Consider the following 20398-nt stretch of genomic DNA (forward strand, 5'->3'; position numbering starts at 1 on the left):
ACTCAATCAGAGACTCATTTAAGGGCTTTATTTATGACTGAATATTTATTTTTTTCCTTTTCTATTACATTTTTTTCTTTGTTTACATATCTTTTCTTGTGTACAGTTTTTTTTTTGTCGTACTGATATGTAGAAAACCTGCCTGGCCCGCAGGAAGAAGAATCACAGGGGTGTATGTGATGTCAGGAATGTATTTTCACAGTAAATCTGAACTGTGAGCTTTGAATTTCTTTTAACACTCTGCTCAACTTCTTTGCTCCAGTAGGAAGATAAAATCCCAATGCCCTACCTTTTTCTCCATGACAGAGTTTAATTTTTTTTTTATGTTAGCCATGTGAAAAGGTACCAATGCTTAGTTTTAGTGATGGTAAGTGAGGGAATTGGACTCGGGCATGACATGAGTGTCAGTGTTGACTCTGGTCTTAGTTGACTCCTCTTATGACATCAAACAATGGGAGAAATTAAAGAACTGAGGCAACTATCTCATCATGAAACTATTTTCACAAAAGAGAAATGACTGTTGGAGTGAAATCTTTAATTTGGACTGTAGATAACCAGAAACAAATGTGAAGTTCAATAGGAGGGCTTTAAAAAAAAAATGCTGTGGCTTTAACTTCTTTAAGAGATTGGTTTCTATAGCACATGATGCCAGCTAAAATTGTGATGGCTTGGTGCTTCGAGGTCAGCCATACCTTTTAAATGCCTGCGTCAGGAGGATGAGTCGTTAGTACAAGCCCAAACACCCACTGATCCCTCCAGTCATTAAACCACCCAAGAATTGTGATGTCACATTGATAGAAGTTCCACTTCCCTCGAGAGGTGCCCATGCAGAATGTAAATTGACTTCATGAGAAATGCATGCACATAAAAATCAGTTTTGAGACTGAGTGTGTGCTCAAGAGGCCCAGCACACAGGAAATAAAAACAGTGTTTCAGTGAAGCATGGTGTATGATTCCAGGTAACTTGGGGCTTGACAGTGTGATTAATAGCACTATTTTTCACAAGGTGTCTGATGTCAAGTTGATAGTTATTATTCAAAGGCTTGGGCACCCTTTCTGTATTATGCTGTCTTTCCACAGTGCTTTGTTTAAACATAGAGGCAGATGATGGATAAGGCCTTCCAGAGCACATTGTTCTATTTTCTGAGAGCTTTAGCTGTTTTTATTTAGGACATTGGCCTGCCCTGTTCATTTGCAGTGGAAGCAAGTAGTTCTCTTGTGAGGACTTTTTCTCAGAATGAGGAGAGAGGAAAATGGGTTAGATTTCGGTTGCAGAGACCATATGGGAGGGTAGTGGGCAGAACAAAATGTTATTTTTATAGATAGGATAAGTCTAATCCTCGGGCTGAGATTCAAAATTGAAGAACATCCTTTTTTGAGGGAACGAGAAAGGATCTGGTAAGCATGGATTGGGACAGGTTTTCTGGCACATGTGTGCCTCATGAATAGGGAGACACTAAAACGTGAAATTTTAAGAGTACGGACTTTGTATGTTCTCGTCAGAATTAAAGGCAAGACAAACAGGTATAAGGAACATTGCTTTTCGAGAGATACCAAGGCCCTGGTTGAGAAAGAAGAGGAGATGGAGAGCAGGTATAGGCAGCAAGAAACAAATAAGCTACTTGAGGAGTACAAGAAAGACAAGAAACACTTAAGCAGGAAATCAAGGAAGTTTATAGAATGGATTAGGTGCCTCTGGCAGACAAGGTGAAGGAAAATATCCTGGGCTTCCATCGATTTGTTAATAGCAAAGACAAGCAAGGGACAAAGTTGGTCCTCTTGGAGACCAGATCTATGTGTAGAGTAAAAAGAGATGGGGGGAGATCTTGAATAGATTTATTTGCGTCTTTATTTACCCGGGAGTCAGCCATGAAAGTGAGGCAAACCAGCAGTTAGGTTTTGGACACTACATAGATTTCAGAGGAGGAGGTGCTCTCTATCCTGATGCAAATAAAGATGGATAAATCCTCAGGGCCTGACAAGATATTTCCTTGGTCCCTGAGGGAGGCCAGTACAGAAATTCTATGGGCCACAGCAGGGGTATTTAAATCTTCTTTACACACGTGACATGCTAGAGGATTGGAGGAAAGCTGATGTACTGTTGTTTAAAAAAAGTTTTAAGAGTCATCCAGGTAATTATAGGCCGGTATTTCTGACATCAGTAGCATGTAAGTGATTCGAAGGTGTTTTAAGAGACTGGATATATACGTACTTGGATAGACAAGGGTTGATTGGGGATAGTCGACATGGTGAGTCTTGTGGAGGTGACCAAGAAAATCAGTGAAGGAAATGCAGTGGATGTTATCTACATGGTCTTTAGTCAGGCCTTTGACAAGGACCCATATTGGAGATTGCTCAAAAAGGTTCAGTCTGTCGGTATTCAGGATGAGGCTGTAAATTGAATTAGACATTGGCTTTGTGGGAGAAACCAGGGTGTGGTAGTAGAAGGTGCCTCTCCAGGGGCCTGTAACTTGTGGCATGTCTCGGGGATTAGTGCTGGGTCCATTCCAGTCTCTCAGTGCATGGTGAAAGCATGATGTACAATGTTAAAAAAAAATAGGCTTGTTCCAGGTAGTCACAAGGTAAATATCATCAAGTGGTGCAATGTATAGCAACCTATAGCAATAGCTGAACAACGAGGAGGAGTGATGGAGTGGCAGAACATTCATCTCTGACTTTTGCTACATTTGTCCGATCATCTTGTTAGTACAGAGCAGTCAAGTGGTCTCTTGCACAGTGTATTGACTCTCAGTCACTTTCCTGTCTCCAAGCAGATGATTTGAGTGTCTCAGTCAATTGATTAATTTTTGTCTACCTCACATGTTGAATTCAATAGTACATCTTTAATGCTGCCACTTAGAAACTAGGTGAGCTACCATCTTTCTTCTTGCTTCTCAACACCATTTCAGTAGAGTCAGTTCTCGCCCACAGAGGGAACGCTATACCAGATGGACTGCAGCCTCTTTGCCTTCCCAGTAATTTTACCATTTGGCCAAAGTTTGGTTTTCTGCACAGAGATGTGATAGTAATTTAAAGCCACTCTGCTGTCCCGCCGCACTTAGAACTATATTGTTCCTAAGTTTAAAAACAAGTAAATCTGCAGATATGGGTGTCGAGTGCAATGCACAAATACGCTGGAGAAGCTCAGCAGGCCATGTATTTAATTTCTATGACCTGGAAGGAAGCCATTCAGTCTATTGGTCAGGATACTAGATGCCACTCTAATTTCATTAAATGCCATTGATCTGCACACATTGACCTGAAATTCAGCCAGATATATCCAAGTCCTGATGCTACGAACAGGTGAATGCAAAATATGCTATGGTATCCGAATCATGGGTCCTCTACCGGCACCACCTACGGCTCCTAGAACGCTTCCACCAGCGTTGTCTCCGCTCCATCCTCAACATCCATTGGAGCGCTTTCATCCCTAACGTCGAAGTACTCGAGATGGCGGAGGTCGACAGCATCGAGTCCACGCTGCTGAAGATCCAGCTGCGCTGGGTGGGTCACGTCTCCAGAATGGAGGACCATCGCCTTCCCAAGATCGTGTTATATGGCGAGCTCTCCACTGGCCACCGTGACAGAGGTGCACCAAAGAAAAGGTACAAGGACTGCCTAAAGAAATCTCTTGGTGCCTGCCACATTGACCACCGCCAGTGGGCTGATAACGCCTCAAACCGTGCATCTTGGCGCCTCACAGTTTGGCGGGCAGCAACCTCCTTTGAAGAAGACCGCAGAGCCCACCTCACTGACAAAAGGCAAAGGAGGAAAAACCCAACACCCAACCCCAACCAACCAATTTTCCCTTGCAACCGCTGCAATCGTGTCTGCCTGTCCCGCATCGGATTTGTCAGCCACAAACGAGCCTGCAGCTGACGTGGACTTTTTACCCCCTCCATAAATCTTCGTCCGCGAAGCCAAGCCAAAGATCATTGCAAATACCATGAGAATTGCATTGATGTCTTCATGAATAATTGTGTCTCTACTAACATTATTAAAACAAATGATCTGGTCATTGTTACATTTTTGGTTATGGGAGATTGTTTTGCATAAATTTTCTGTTATGTTTTACTAAGTTTCAGTACGGTTTCAGGGGTTCTTTGTTCGATCCAGAAATTAACATGAAATATATTAAATATTCTTTCAATTTTTCGTCGAAAAGATAGAGCAAAGTCAGCAGGTAGTCCCCGATTTATGACTGTAATTGGGACTGACGGATTGGTCATAACTCGGATTGGTTGCAAGTCGGGGACTACCTGGAGTGGGGATCTCAGACTGCTGATGGGAGCGGAGGCCACGGTGGGCCCTAGTACTTTTTATACAAAGTAGTTTTAATAAAGATTTTAAAAAAAATTCGGTCATATGTGCGCGTAGGTTGGAGGTCAAGGACTACTTACTATCAATGTGTCTCCACACTAAATATTATTGGTATGAAGAGACTCATCTCCAAGCTTATATCACATTAGTCTTCAAGCTAGTTGTCAATGAGTTCCTTACTAATTATTACCCTTTCTGCCTTCTCACAGATTTGAAAGCAATAATTGATATTCCCATCAAGGAATAATTGTTCACAAATAATCTGGTTAATATTTGGGTTGGATTATATCTAAATTGCTTAAATGGGACCTTATCAGATCATAGAGTTGTGGATCAGATGAGAGAGATGAAGAGGGATTCACTTTCAGCTTTCAAACAATTTCTCTGCGATAGATTTTCACTGAAACTAAAAATCGATAGGCTGTGGAAGAAATGTAAGCTGGCTGGAATCATGTCTGTTAAAGGTTTTGATGGTAAACTGGTAATAAATGCAGTCCCCCAGAATTTTTTTAATCAGTCAACAAGAAAACATCCTTTGTTCAATTTTCTCAAACTGCTGCATCATTATTTCCTGGAATTATATTGGTCAAAATATGTATTTTAACGTGTAAACAAATTCAAAGTAATTCTGCACATTTAAAGTACGTGTGTATTTTCTGTTATAGTTTTGCCCATGAGGAATATGGATTGAGCATGTCCTGTTACAATTCACTGCATGGCTATAAGTAATTTCCCTGTGCGTGATGACATCATCAGTTTGCACGATGCCCTTTAGCTAATTAATGACAGAATTGGAGAGTGATTTATAACCTGAGTAATTAATTGCCTTGTCAAAGAATATAAGAATCAGCTGAAAGACCAAGATGAAGGTGTATCTTGTAATTGTCATACCTCTCATGCTTTGCTTGCAAGATAGAGATGGTGTGCAAATGACATGCCAGATAGCAGAACCATTTCTAGATGACCTGTCTGTATAGACATACTTCACGTCAAAATTCCAGGCATGCCGAGGCTGTCCCAGACAAACCTCCCTGCATCGACAAACAGACCATAGATCAGATGAATGAGACATGTTGGAAGAAAATCCAATTGAATATCAAAACAGTAACTTTATGGAGAACTGACTGAGGGCAAATGGTCATGCGGTGGACAGAGGAATGGTTTTCAAAGACCCTCTCAGAACATTCCTGGAGTATCGACACTGACCCGCACCACTGAGAACAAACAGCATTGGATCATTCGTTTGGTGTATAAAAAGCAGTGCTTGCGGAATGAAGAAAGAAAATTGTGGAAGAGAATCTGGAGAATCAAAAACCATTGGTACGACAGCATCCTGCACCTTTGTCACCTGTGTGAGAGGAACTTTCGAGCTGAGATTCGTCGAATCAGCCTCTTTTGCACTGCTATACTAGAAGTCGTGACTCGTGGTCTTTCTTGAGACGGATGTTGGTGCAACATTATTACAGCGTCAGTGACTCAGGTTCGAATCTGGGGCTGTTTGTAAGGAATTTCTACATTCTCCTCATGTCTGTGTGGGTTTTATCAGGGTGCTCTGGTTTCTTCGTTCTCACCCTTCGAAAGATACGGGGTTTGGAGGTTAATTGGGGTATCTGGTGGCTTGTGGGCCGGAAGGGCCTGTTACTGAGTGTATATCTAAATTTAAAAAAAAGCAAGTGCATATTATCACTCACTGTTCTCCCAGTGAATGCTACATTAAAAACACCTGCCATCTGGGACATGGTGGGGGGTGGTCGAAATCCATTCCCCTGACCAAGGCTTGGCCGCAGCACTTGCACCCACACTCCCACAGTCAAACTCATTGGGTTCAAGATGATCACATGGTAGTGGATTCCTCAATAACCCTCCACTCCTATGAAAACCTTGCCTCCTGCCCCTTCATCCAAGATCCCAAATTTATTTCCCAAGCTTGTCAAAAATTCTTACTGCAATAATCGGAGATTTTAGATTCCATTTTACACTGGTTAAAATTTTTAAATTGTGACATACAGGACAGTAACAGGTCCTTCCAGCCCATGAACCCATGCTGCCCAAATATCAAAATTAACGTAAAACCCGTGTATGCTTTGATGGGTTGGAGGAAACTGGAGCACCCGGAGGAAATCCATGCGAATGTTAGAAGGGTGATTTACAAAATTCTGTTGTGCTTCACGTGTTACCAATTCCCTGTAACATTGTTAATCAGCAAATTTGGAACTGTCATTAATACCAAAAGACTGGAGTTGCTGGACGACAGGCTTTTAATACCATAAGACTTGGACAATGCTCCTCTTTTGGCCCGATCCCAGGACTTTGTCCTGAGGGAGGGACTTGGCTTAACTGCCTTTATTAGGGGATTCCAGGGGGTGGAGTCACCGCGGGAAGGCGGGCCAGCCATGCATATGAACCAAACCATTGCCAGTGACCAAGTAACAGTGTATAGTGGTGATTCACCCTATGTTGCTTTGTCAGGGTATTTTACTTCTAATTCACTCATGGATATTCGTTGCTAAGATGAATGTAATATTTCAATGCAAGCCTTCACAAGAGTGAAAGCAAAAAAAAACCCTGCAGATTCAAGAAGTCTGAAATAAAAACATTTCCCAGGTCAGGCAGTTTATTTCGAGAGGAAACAGAGTTTGCTGGCAAGGCGACACTTGAGACATTACAGCCCTTGGAACCTATCACTGAATTCAATGACTTCTAAAATCCTTCTCCTCAGTTTTTATCCAGACTGACTAGTTTTGATGATAGGTTATGCTGTCGCTATTTACAGCATTCTCTGCTTTTACTTACCAGGCATTAATCTCTTTGAATTGTGAGCCTTGAGGTATTTTGTGTAAAATGCATATGGAAAAACATTAATTATGTGATGTATTTTAAGGAAAATAATTACTTTGCCTACAGTTATAAGCCAATGCATCAGTTTGAGAGAATTAAAGTTAAATATAGTTTAATATAGTTCTTGGTTCCTCTTGGTGACAGTACAGTGTTCAAACTGGAACTGCTACGACAACAATTTATGGCCACAATGAGGAGGCTAGGCCCTTCTATAAAGCAAAAAAAAATCCGAACATAAAAGGCGGAGATTTTCTACCCTTGTGTATCAAACCTTACCTTTGTAAGTGGTCCTTGAGTGACTCCAAGGCACTGACTTTGATCCTTCTGTATGCTTGTACCAGAGGTGAAGCTGAGCGCTCCACCTCGCTCCATAAATGTCCAGCCACTGCAAGTGGCTAACTAGGGACGAGCTGATGACGCTGTCAGCCTGTGACCTAGGACTGTTTAGTGAACATATTATGCCAGTGTATCGTGGAATAGTCATCATCGGTGTGCCTTCCTCCCTGCACATGCCACTCTGCTCCCTCGTTCTTCTCAATCTCCCGGTTGCAGCAGATCAGGATCGCAAAGCTGGGGCCCCCAAAGTGTGGCAGTGGCCACACCAATGATAACTGTTTTCACTGATGATCTGCAATATTCAGGACCAAGAACTCACAGGTGGGTTAGAGTGAAATACAAGTACTGAGAAAATGACCAATGGTTGACTTCTTTACCCATAATCCTACATGCAGCTGGAACCGCTCTGCATTTCCCACAGCAGTTCCAGCTGCGTGGGGGATTATGGGTAACAAAGTCGGCCATTGCTCGCTGCATTTTTATGACGGGCAGTGCCACGGCAACAGTCGCCCGGCTACAGCGGCTCTGGAGGGCGCACTGAGATGCCCGCCACGCCGCATAAAAGTGATACGGGAACAGCTTTTTAGGGCTGCTCTATTTCCGCGGATGGAGCTGGCCTTGAAGCGGACATTCTGCATAAAAACTCCTATGGATTTAAGGTGATTGGGAGTAAGTACAGGGTAATATAAGAGGTAAGTTCTTCCCACAGAGAGTTGGGGGTGGGGAGGGAAAACATAGAATGTTCTTCTTATTTGATAGGTATATGGAAATTATAAAAATGAAGGTTTATAAAGCAGGAAATTCTTGGTTACACTGGACAACAATTTTTTTCAAAGGATTTGCTTCCTGAAAGAAAATTGGGGATTATGATAGACACCTTCAAGCTGAACACAAATATAATTTCAGATTTCCTGTATCACATAGGAACTGGGAGAAACATTAAAATTAATTTTTATTGAATTTGGCATTAAGCATATTGTTACGAGTCCAAAGGACCCCAAAACCCAGCAGCAATAGACGTTCCCCAAGACAAGTAGTTAACAAAAGTTGTTTTTAATTATCTTTAAACATGAAAATGGAATCAAACTTTAACTTATCACTATTGACTTAACTCACCCAACTTAACCCCCTTCTAATTCTAAGTGCATGTTTATGTAATGTGTGTGTAAATTTAAGGAAATTTCTTTGGTTCACAGTTCAATCTCACTTCTCATTCTTCCAAGTTCACTGGTTGCAGGCAATTCTCTTACTGTGCACAGAATTTAACATGTATAAAGTTCACCAGGATTTGGTGCTCGAAAGGTAAATGTTGACCGCTAAGGAAGGTTCTTTGTAGATTTGCAGAGAGAGATTTGTTGTTCCAGGATTTCCACAACTGAGGTACCACCATTAGCCAACTCAATGTCTTGCTGATGAAACTTGCCCCATCAGGGTTCTCCAGATGATAACCTCTTTCTTTCAGGCTACTACAGAATTCCTTTCTGTTCCCCTTATTCCAAGAGAAACATCAGACAGATAGCACTTTCAGCCATCCGCCACTCTGGAGTTTCTTTTTTTCAGTTCCAACAAACTCTTCCTGCTTGTTTCAGCTGTGCCTGTTCAGTCTCTTTCTCTCTCACACTCTCTCACTTGCAAAACCCCCTCCGTCTCCAGCAAACAATAGGAATTACTCTTCTGCTCCCATCTATTGTTTATAGGTAAACAAGAACCCAGGATTGACCTTTGAGTGAGCCCTTTGCAGAAAGTTCAGAAGTCTTGTAAAAATGTTCAATACAGACGATCTGTCTCCAGTCAGTTCATTTCATGACATCATTTCAATTAGCACCTACTTGTGAAATGTGCATAACATTCTCCATAGTTTCTGTAAAGTCACTGAATATGAATTCTTCAGTATTTCATATAAGATCTGTTTTAAAGTGTGTGTATGTATGTAACCTACTCTAATTTTTACCAATTTATCTCTGAAATACATCTACAAATATTCTATCACTGTATACTTGCCACAATGTAACAGAATGTATCACAACTGTTGCGACATTGGGAAGACATTCCTGCTGTATTGAATCTTCCTGAAGATAATAAATCCTATTGTTAAGTGCATTCACTGTGCTATTGCCTGAAGAACATGCACATTAGCATGCATTCACTCTATATCAATGTATAGCACAGCATCTGTCCATGTGAGCTGCTTTTATTAGCCTCTTTGCATCTATCCTGACTATGCATACCCATGCCTAAGACAACATATGCATTGCACCTACACTGAGTGCATGCCCAGGCATGCTTGGACTGACCAAAACAGCTTGCTTTCTGGGGAATATACTAGTAGACTTAACGTATCAGAGGATATCACAAAATAAGTTATATCTAAAAAATGGTACATGTAGGAAAACTTTTAAGAGTTTTGTGATCAGCGGCCCAAAATCCATAAAACACACACAAAAGTGTTCAGGAAACAAATCTTCATTGTCCAGTGTTATTAGGTGGGCACAATACTGTGGGCCGAATGTCCTGTATTGTCCTGCAGAGTTCTTTGTTCTAAGTCATTTAATGATCAATGGCCATGCATATCTTCCCTCTCTACTTTTTATTTCTTGGTGGCAATTGATCCATTTTTCACGATTATATCATTTGCTGGACTAAATTAACAGATGAGCCAGCAGGATAAAGCACAAAAGGTGGGAGCTAAGGGGTTTCCTTTTCCTTGTTTTGTTTCATTTTGAGGTTTTGCACATGCTTGTTCAAGTTGATCTTTTCACAGAAATAGAAAGGAAGAACACCGAATTTAATGAAGTTACGTATCTCTGAAAAATATCGGAGAGAGGAGAGAGAGAGAGAGCTGCAGCATAAGAAAATTTGTCACAGAGGACATCATCTTTGACAAGTTCAACAGTCAGCACCTCTCTTATTCATATTGATGCATGAAATAGAAACTTCAGTTTTTTGCTCTCATTTTCCCAAGTGTAGGGGTGTAATTTTCTATTTGGTTTTAATGACTATACTTTTGGTTTGAGATCTGTGTGATATTTAGATACAAAAACAAAACATTGTGGCTATGGAAATCTGAAATGCTGACGGAATGTGCAGGAAATACGCAGAACAGAAAGCATCTATGAGTGAGAAATGGCTGATGTTCTGGCCAGTGTCTATCTTCATTCCACTGAACATTATTTATTTTGTTAAACAATACCTTCAATACAGTGAGGTATTGCCTACCTCACTGACAAAAGGCAAAGGAGGAAAAACCCAACACCCAACCCCAACCCACCAATTTTCCCCTGCAACCGCTGCAATCGTGTCTGCCTGTCCCGCATCGGACTTGTCAGCCACAAACGAGCCTGCAGCTGACGTGGACTTTTTACCCCCTCCATAAATCTTCGTCCGCGAAGCCAAGCCAAAGAAAAGAAACCTTCAATACAGATGTTACTTTGGCTCAGTCTGGGGTCCAGTTCTGAAGCTGCTGTGGAGTAGTGTGACCTTAACTGCACTGAGGATGCCTGAATGGGTACAAATGCCTCAGCAACCTGTCTGATGTTGAAGCCATAGAGTGGGTTGGACCAGGTTATAAAGTTTGAGCTTCAAATTTTTGGCCAAACAGTTATTATTCTTGCAAGAGTAGTTGGAATTAATATACCACATCCAAATGTTTTTTTGATTACTGTCCAATCTGAGTTGGTTAGCATTATAAGTGACAAGGAAATAACTACTTAGGATTGAATATTGATGATAATATTTTGCTTATACAGTAAAATCCCTGGCAACTGGAATTCAAGAAACCAGCAGCCTCAATCAACTGACTAAAAAAAAAATGTTGAAAATGAATGGGTAAAAAATTTCACAAGCTTAAAACTGGCATGCATTGCCATTAGTTCTCTATTCACACAACTCGCAATCTCAAGCAACCAATAAATTCACTTATCCAGCATCATTCAATCTCCATAGGTGCTGGATACCAGGGATTTTACTGTGGTTGACATTTTAGGTATGATAATAAAAAGTAATCGGGAATTTGTTTTACATTTTAAAATATTGTATAAGTTCCTGTTACTTGTGAGGGTCTGTTTAACAAAGTTGTAGAATCTCTTGACTCTTCATGTGTTGTTTTGATACATCTGCTTTGGAACAATGTGATTGTTGTGATTTTTTGAAGTCCAAAAATGAGTCAGGAAACATGGAGAATTCTTCAGAAAAGTTTAAGCCTTTATTTGCAAACAAAAGCTGAGACAAATCAAAGCCTGGAATGCCTGTTGCTCTATGAGACTCAGCCCTTTTTTTATATACAGATCTTCAGTTACCTATCAATATTCGACTTTGATTGATGTTCTGTACCAATTAGCTCATCCTGGGTTCGTTTCTCGGACATGGTACTTTTATCACTTCTCCTTGCGCTGCACTTATCTTCTTGTAACTGGCCGGTTTCAGAATAAATCACTCGCCACTATGCTTCCCCTACCTTTTCCTGTCTAACTTCTCCTATCTGATCTCCTGTTACTCCCCTGATCTCATCCTGTTTGAATGCTTATTCTCCTGGTGCCGGTAACCACTATTATTTTCTTAGATTTGAATGTATGACCTTGATGGTTTCTCTCTGGACTTGTGTTTTAAAGTTAGAAGTTTTCTGTAACCTTGGGGATGAAGAAATCAATTGTGGGTGTCGGCGTACAACAAATCTCTCTCTGAAAACCTACAAGAACCTTCCTGCGCGGTAACCATTTACCTTTCAAGCACCAAAGCCTGGTGAACTTTATAAATGTTAAATTCTGTGCACAGTGAACTTGGAGCAATGAGAAGTGAGATTGGATTGTGAATCAAAGAACTTTTCTGAACTTACACACATATTACATACACATGCACTTAGAATTGGAAGGGGGTTATGTTAGGTTAGTTAAGTCAATAGTGATAAGTTAAATTGCAACTCTGTTTCATGTTTAAAGATAATTAAAAGCAACTTTGGATTTAGTCACCATTTGTCTTGGTGAATATCTATTGCTGCTGTGTTTTGGGGTCCTCTCTGGGGTCATAACATATGAATATTTTTTATAAACAGTGTAGTTGAAGTACATAGTAAATTGTTACAAGTAATGGATTAATGAAAGACCTCAACAATGAAGACGCTCTTTACATCCGGTACCGCACGGATGGCAGTCTCCTCAATCTGAGGTGCCTGCAAGCTCACACCAAGTCACAAGAGCAACTTGTCTGTGAACTACTCTTTGCAGACGATGCCGCTTTAGTTGCCCATTCAGAGCCAGCTCTCCAGCGCATGACGTCCTGTTTTGAGGAAACTGCCAAAATGTTTGGCCTGGAAGTCAGCCTGAAGAAAACTGAGGTCCTCCATCAGCCAGCTCCCCACCATGACTACCAGCCCCCCCACATCTCCATCGGGCACACAAAACTCAAAACGGTCAACCAGTTTACCTACCCCGGCTGCACCATTTCATCTGATGCAAGGATCGACAAAGAGATAGACAACAGACTCGCCAAGGCAAATAGCGCCTTTGGAAGACTATACAAAAGAGTCTGGAAAAACAACCACCTGAAGAAACACACAAAGATCAGCGTGTACAGAGCCGCTGTCATACCCACGCTAATGTTCGGCTCCGAATCATGGGTCCTCTACTGGCATCACCTACGGCTCCTAGAATGCTTCCATCAGTGCTGTCTCCGCTCCATCCTTAACATTCATTGGAATGACTTCATCACGAATATCGAAGTACTCGAGCTGGCAGAGTCCGCAAGCATCGAATCCACGCTACTGAAGATCCAACTGCGCTGGGTGGGTCACGTCTCCAGAATGGAGGACCATCGCCTTCCCAAGATCGTGTTATATGGGGAGCTCTCCACTGGCCACCGAGACAGAGGTGCACCAAAGAAGAGGTACAAGGACTGCTTAAAGAAATCTCTTGGTGCCTGCCATATTGACCATCTCCAGTGGGCTGATATCGCCTCCAACCGTGCATCTTGGCGCCTCACAGTTCGGCGGGCAGCAGCCTCCTTTGAAGAAGACCGCAGAGCCCACCTCACTGACAAAAGACAAAGGAGGAAAAACCCAACACCCAACCCCAACCAACCAATTTTCCCTTACAACCGCTTCAACCGTGCCTGCCTATCCCACATCGGACTTGTCAGTCACCAACGAGTCTGCAGCAGACGTGGACATAGCCCTCCATAAATCTTCGTCTGCGAAGCCAAGCCAAAGAAAGAATGGATTAATGAATACATAATGTCTAGTACATAGGTATATTTTCCTTTTGATAATGTGATTCATATCAGTGTCTTTATTTAATGGTGCAGTTTCACAAATGTTGAGGTATGAGCTTAATTCATGTTTTTGCAAGTTCTGTGATGCTTTTAAAATCAGGGATTGAGGATCAAATTTCTAACTTTGTTTTGAGGTGAAGGAGCTGGAAAGATCTTTTGAAGGGTTTCGCCATTGTATGATTTCCGACGTTAATTTTGTTCACTTTTTTTATAAGGAATGCAAAAGAATGTGTAAATACGTTATGCAAGACTTGTTATTCAAAAAAGGTATAGCATTCTGCAACACTTGTGAGCAGAGCCAGAAGGAATGAATGCTCATATAGTGAATGTCCACAGCCACCTCCATGACATTGCAATCTCGTCAAAGGAAATTTCTCAGTCAATTTGTCTGATGTGTTGGGTTTCCTAGCATTTTTAACTCATAAGTACTCCTGAAAAGCTTTGTAAAGAATCTTGCTTAAAAGTCAAGTGATGGACAAACACTGGACAACTCTCTTTAATTTGAGTCAGTCCGAAGCCAGTAATAATAAGGTAATGTTAATGTAAATTGAGCATTGTGTGACAGTTGGTTTGACAGCACCATCTGTGCACCAAAAGTTAGATTGATTAAGGTTGAGTGGCGGCTATGTTGCACTGATTAGAATTTGCAGCCACAGATAACCTTTCCAACTCGTGATAACTCAGACTGTATCTTGGATGCCTGCTGGAAGACCTCAGTTAATTTTTAGCATATTTCAATTACAAGCTTGGATGTGGCTGCCGCTTCCCTTTCAAAGAGACGCTACCCCATTGCTGACCTGGGCGAGGTTTCAAGAAATGTCAGAAAGTTTGTATTTGTTGCTGGATAATAATGCTTTGCTGCTTTCTTTCATTTTTGTTTTGGCTTTCATAAACTCGTCAGATGACAGGAAAGGGTTACCAGCAAACTTTAAAGGGAAAATCGATTGCAAAACAAAAATCTAAATTGTTAATTTTCCAATGGTTGACTGTGAGGGATTTGGAGTAGCATATGAATAAGATTTTTTGGAAGTGCTAATCCAGTTTAACAGAATTTGTGGATGGAGCTGAGCCAAGTTTTGCACATGGAATTTTCCAGTGACCAATGAGCTGGGAATCACAGTATTATCTTCTTGTGTAGTCATCTGCCATTATGACCTATTGTTACGTGAGCTGTTTCACTCCCTCTTATTAATTTCAAATGGGATAAAATTTAGTGGGAAATTCAGAGGTGTTGTAAACATGTATGGACCAATATTCCTCACCTGGTTTCTAATCATTTCTAAAATTGTTGGTTTAATTGGAGAGTGTTACAGAGTGCGTAATGCATTTATATTAATTGCTGCCTTTTCGATTATATTTGTTTTATAGGATGTGGGAGTTGTTGACAAGTGTAGCATTTATTACCTTTCCTTTATTATCCCAGAGAGGGTGGTGATGAGCTGACACTGTCAGATGTTGAATCTACTCCCACAGAATCTTGGAGTAATTAGTTCCGAAAGTTAGAGCCACAGCTAATGATGTGGAAATTGATCTTTAGGAGGAAATGTCGCAGTTGATGATAAAACTGAGTCCACTGTCCAGAGGCAACAAGAGTTTGGGAGGGCTGTTGATGGAATATAGGCAGGTCATTGCAGTGCATTTTACATTGTGCATGTGATAGACACTGAAACAATAAACATGAGGAAAGCATGTCAATTCCGCTACTTACTAATCAGTTGGTGGAGATTCAGCATTTCTTCGAACTCTCTTTTGAACTTAAACAGGTATACAGTGGAAGAGATACTCAGTGGTTTCATCATGGCCTGTGGTTTGAAAACTCAAATGCTCAGGAATTTGTGGAGGTTTGGTATGACATCAGAAACCCTGGCGAGTTTCTACAGATGTGTTGTGGAAAGTTTGCTGACCGGCTGTATCACGGTCTGGCACAGAGGCACCAATACCCTTGAGCATAAAGCCCTGCAAAAGGTAGTGGGCACATCCCAGGGTATCACAAGCAGAACCTTCCCAACCATTGAGGACATCAACAGGGAACGCTGCCATCGGAGAGCAGCAGCAATCAACAGCGATCCATATTACCTAGCGCCTCATCTGTTCTCGCTGCTACCATCAGGAAAGTGGTAAAGGTGCCACAAGACTCACACCACCAGGTTCAGGATCAACTGCTACACCTCTGCCATCAGATTCTTCAGCAACAAACTCAATCAGGGACACATTTAAAGACTCTTACTTTGCACTTCATTGATTTTTTTTCTCTCTGTATTCCACAGACAGTTTGTTTACATTTCTTTGAACCATACAACATTATAGCACAGAAATAGGCCACTTTGGCCCTTCTTGACTGTGCTGAACCATTTTATTTGCTTAGTCCCACTGATCCACACCCAGTCCATAGCTCTTCATACCTTTCCCATCCATGTACCTGTCCAAATTTTCCTTAAATGTTAAAATTGAGCCTGCATTCACACTTCAGCTGGCAGCTTGTTCCACACTCCCACCACTCTCTGTGTGAAGAAGTTCTCCCTAAACTTTTCCCCTTTCACTCTTCACCTATGTCCTCTGATTTCAGTGGAAAAAAGCCGATCTACATTTACTCTGTCCATCCCCCTCATAATTTTAAATACTTCTATCAAATCTCCCTTCATTCTAGTACACTCCAGAGAATAAAGTCCTAATCTGTTTAACCTTTCCCTGTAACTCAGTTGGTGAAGTCCAGGTGACTTCCTAGTAAATCTTCTCTGTACTTTCTATCTTATTGATTTATTTCTGTAGTTAGATGACCAAAACTCCACATAATACTCCAAATTTGGCCTCACCAATGTATTATACAACTTTACCGTAACATCCCAATTTTGTACTCAGTACTTTGATTTATGAAGGCCAATATGCCAAAAGTTTTCTTTACAACCCTGTCCACCTGTAATGCCACTGTGAAGGAATTATATATCTATTCCCAGGTTCCTCTGTTCTACCACACTCCTCAGTGCCCTGCCATTCACTGTGTATGTCCTTTCTTGGTTTGTCCTTCCAAAATGCAACACCCCACACTTGCCTGCATTAAATTCCATATGCCATTTTTCAGCCCCCTCTTCCAGTTGGTCTAGATCCATCTGCAAGCTTTAAAAACCTTCTTCACTGTCCATAACACTTCAAATCTTAGTGTCATCTGCAAACTTGCTTATCCAATTTACCACATTATTATCCAGATCATTGATATAGATGACAAGCAACAATGGACACAGCACCAATCCCTGAGGGAGTCCACTCTTCACAGGTCTCCAGTCTGAGAAGGAATCATCCACCACTACTCTGGCTTTTCCCATCCTGCCATTGCCAAATCCAGTTCATTCCTTCACCATGAATATCTTGCATCTGAACCTTCCTGACTAACATCCCATGTGAGACATTGTCAAAGGCCTTACTAAAATAGACAACATACACAATCTTCATCAACTTTCCTGGTAACCTCCTCGAAAAACTTTATATAAGCTTGGTTAAACATGACATACCAAGCACTGTGAAGGAATTATATATCTATTCCCATGTTGACTATTCCTAACCAGTGTCTGGCTATCCAGTACTTGCATATCTCCTTCCAATAATTTACCAACTACTGTTGTCAGGCTCACGGGCCTAAACTTTCCAGGGTTTCTTTTGGAGCCTTTTTTAAACAATGGAGCAACGAGGGCTACCCTACAATTCTCTGGCACTACACTCGTGGCTAAGGACATTTTAAATATTTCTGCCAGAGACCCTGCAATTTCTACATTAGCCTCCCTTAAGGTCTGAGGGAATATTGTATAAGGCGCTGGGGATTTATCCACCCATATTGGCTTTAAGACAGCAAGCACCTCCTCCATGAGTTCGCTGCTTGTTTTCCTTACTTCCCACAACTGTTCCCATTTCCTGAGTGAATACTGATGAAAAAAAACATTTAAGATCTCCCCCATCTCTTAGGATTTTCCTTCACAATGTCTGCCGAAGCAACCTCATGCCTTCTTTTTGCCTTCCTGATTTCTTTTTTGAGGGTTTTCTTGCATTTTTATACTCCTCAAGTACCTCATTTGCTCCATGTTGCCTATACCTGCCATACTCCCCTCTCTTCAGAACCACATCCCCAATATCCCTTGAAAACCAAGGTTTCCTATGCCTGCTAACAGGAACATACAAACCATGTACTTTCAAAATTTCACTTTTGTGCATTTTCCACTTACCTCGTACATCCTTGCGAGAAAACAACTTGTTCTAATCCACACATTCTAGATCCTTTCTCGTTTCCTCAAAATCAGCCTTTCTCTAATTTAGAGTTTCTTGGTTTGTTTACATTTGTATATTGTGCACAGCTTTTTTTCTGTCAACATGAAGTAGTAATTCTACCTCGCCCACTTTAAAAAAAATCTCAGGTATGCAATGTCATGTATGTACTCTGAAAAATTCTGAATAGCAGGAATGCATTAAGTGTCAGACATATGGCACTGACCTCCTGTCCATCAATTATGAGGCATGGTCTCAAGAAGGCAGTCAATATTATTAAAGAGCTTCATAACATGACCATGGTCTCATTTGGCTGCTACCTTAATTGAGAAGGCACTGAAGCCTAAGTCTGTCACCTCCAGCTTCAAGAACAGATTTCTTTTCTATCAGCTGTCAGGCTCTTGAACCTCCCTATATCATTTCTAAAGCAGTAGTTTTCAAACTGCTCCCCTAAACTCACATTACCCCTTAAGCAATCCCTATGCTCTGTGATTGGTAAGGGATTGCTTAAGGTGGTGTGGGAGAGGGAAAGGAAGGGTGAGAATTACTGCTCTAGACCCAATTGTTACTGAAATATTTTGCTTGAGAAAAATTGTCATTGGCCCATTTCCTTTGGAGTTATGAAACCGTGCACATAACGAGTCATATAGGTACGATTTAAACAGTGGTTTTCTTTCCACTCACAATATATGAGGAGAAAAGGAGTATATAATCAAGAAGGGGGAAAAAAGTCACTATATGACATCATATGCTTTAACATATTGCATTACACCACAATTAACGAATATGTTCGCATCTCCTCAAACTGAAATCTTCAAAAAAAAGAAAGATTTTTATTATATAAAACCCCACCTGATCTTAGAAGAAAACTAAAATTAAAAAAAAGTCTGTCCAGCCTATCCTGAGAATTTTTTAATAAAAATTTATTGTCTGGTCTTCACCAATAAAGAGAAAAAAAAATTAAATATAGTTCAGAATGAAAAATAATTATACTAAGTCATGTGGAAATAATTTATAAAAAGTTGCCATGTCTCTTCAAATTTAACAGAATTATCTTTTATTATCTCTTCCTTTTATATTTATTATCTTTTTTTATCCTCTTTGTGGTGTCTTAAATGTATTTAATTTGTTGTCAGGGTTAGTGTGTATTATGTTCTAGAGAACTTACCAAGTAAGATTTTCATTGCATCTGGACATTGTAGTTGCAGTATCCTCCATAATGTTTGGGCCAAAAACTTTTTTTTCTCCTTTATTTGCCCCTGAGCTCCATAGTTTTAAATTTGTAATCTATGAATGCTTAAGTACCCACCATTCCATTTTATTAAGGAGAACATATTAACATCGACTTTCCCAGTTTCTGTTAGACCACTCCCCATTCTCCCTCTCTTCCCCATCCCTCTGTTGCCTTTCCTGCAGGCCTCCCCCCCCCTTCCTTCTCCTTTCATAGAGCTATTCCACCTCCGTTTGCAGGTGTGTCTTTCCTCCCTTGTCCACATATTAGCACTTGCTTGTGGGCCTGTGCTCTTCTCTCTGCCCCTCCCCCAACCCACCATTTAAAATAAAATATATTTAATTTTTGTTTTAGTCATACAGCACAGTAACAGGCCATTTCAGCCCACGAGCCCGTGCCACCCCATTACACGCAATAAACCTACACCCACCCGTATATTTTGAACAGTGGGAAAAAACTGGAGGCCCCCGTGGAAAACCCACACAGACATGGGGAGAATGCATAAACTCCTTACAGACATTGTGGGATTTGAACCCTGGTACCAATTGCTGGCGCTATAACAGTATTGTGCTAACTGTTAAACTATCCAAGCCATCTACCTACATTTTGCTCATATCTTGATAAAGGGTTGAGGCCTGAAACTTTGGTTACTCCATATATATGTGTGTGATAGTTGATATCATGTAAAAGTCGAATCCCCCCCTCCCCCTCTCCCCTTTTTGGCCCAAAATCTGGTATTTTCCAAGTATCGCATGTAAAAGTCAATCCCCCTGTTTTTGGCCCTGGTTGCCTGCCTGCCCACTGGAACACCCAATGACCCAACCGCTGTCCCTCACCCAGACCCCAGCCACCTTCCCTCCTGATGCCCTGACTGTGAAGCCTCATCTCAACCCCCTGTTCATTCAAACTCCTAATGCCATGACCACGGACTACCCGCCTATCCTAGCTCCTGACTGTGGACCTTCGCCTTGCCTCAGCCGGCTGCCCGCCTGCCCTTCCAAGCTTCTGACACGTTGAACACAGACTTACCACTCACAAAAAGACAATACAATTTTAAGAAAATGTGAGGAAATTTGTGAAGCTGAACTGGTTGAGGGAGCATTAATGCACAAAATAAAGGCTGCAATTATCGTGGACAATATTGGGCCTGTGTTGCAGACT

The 20398-nt window shown here is 41.2% G+C and overlaps 1 protein-coding gene across 12 annotated transcripts in view; it reads left to right on the top strand.

Moving 5' to 3' along the window:
• Positions 1-20398, top strand: part of tsnare1 (T-SNARE Domain Containing 1) — a 962849-nt gene that overhangs the window by 129300 nt on the left and 813151 nt on the right. Inside the window, exon 1 of one of the 12 annotated variants that reach the window (XM_069922266.1) lies at positions 214-367. The exons of 9 other annotated variants lie outside the window; for them this stretch is intronic. Coding sequence is in view for 1 of the 3 variants with exons in the window: in XM_069922265.1 (XP_069778366.1) it covers positions 943-959 (17 nt within the window). In the remaining 2 variants the exon portion in view is untranslated. Of the gene's footprint in view, positions 1-213; positions 368-436; positions 960-10325; positions 10387-20398 lie in introns of those variants that run through there. 2 more of the 12 variants (XM_069922265.1, XM_069922271.1) reach the window with 2 other exon arrangements.

The sequence above is a fragment of the Narcine bancroftii genome, chromosome 2 (genome assembly GCF_036971445.1).
Source record: "Narcine bancroftii isolate sNarBan1 chromosome 2, sNarBan1.hap1, whole genome shotgun sequence".
In the NCBI taxonomy this organism is placed as follows: Eukaryota; Metazoa; Chordata; class Chondrichthyes; order Torpediniformes; family Narcinidae; genus Narcine; species Narcine bancroftii.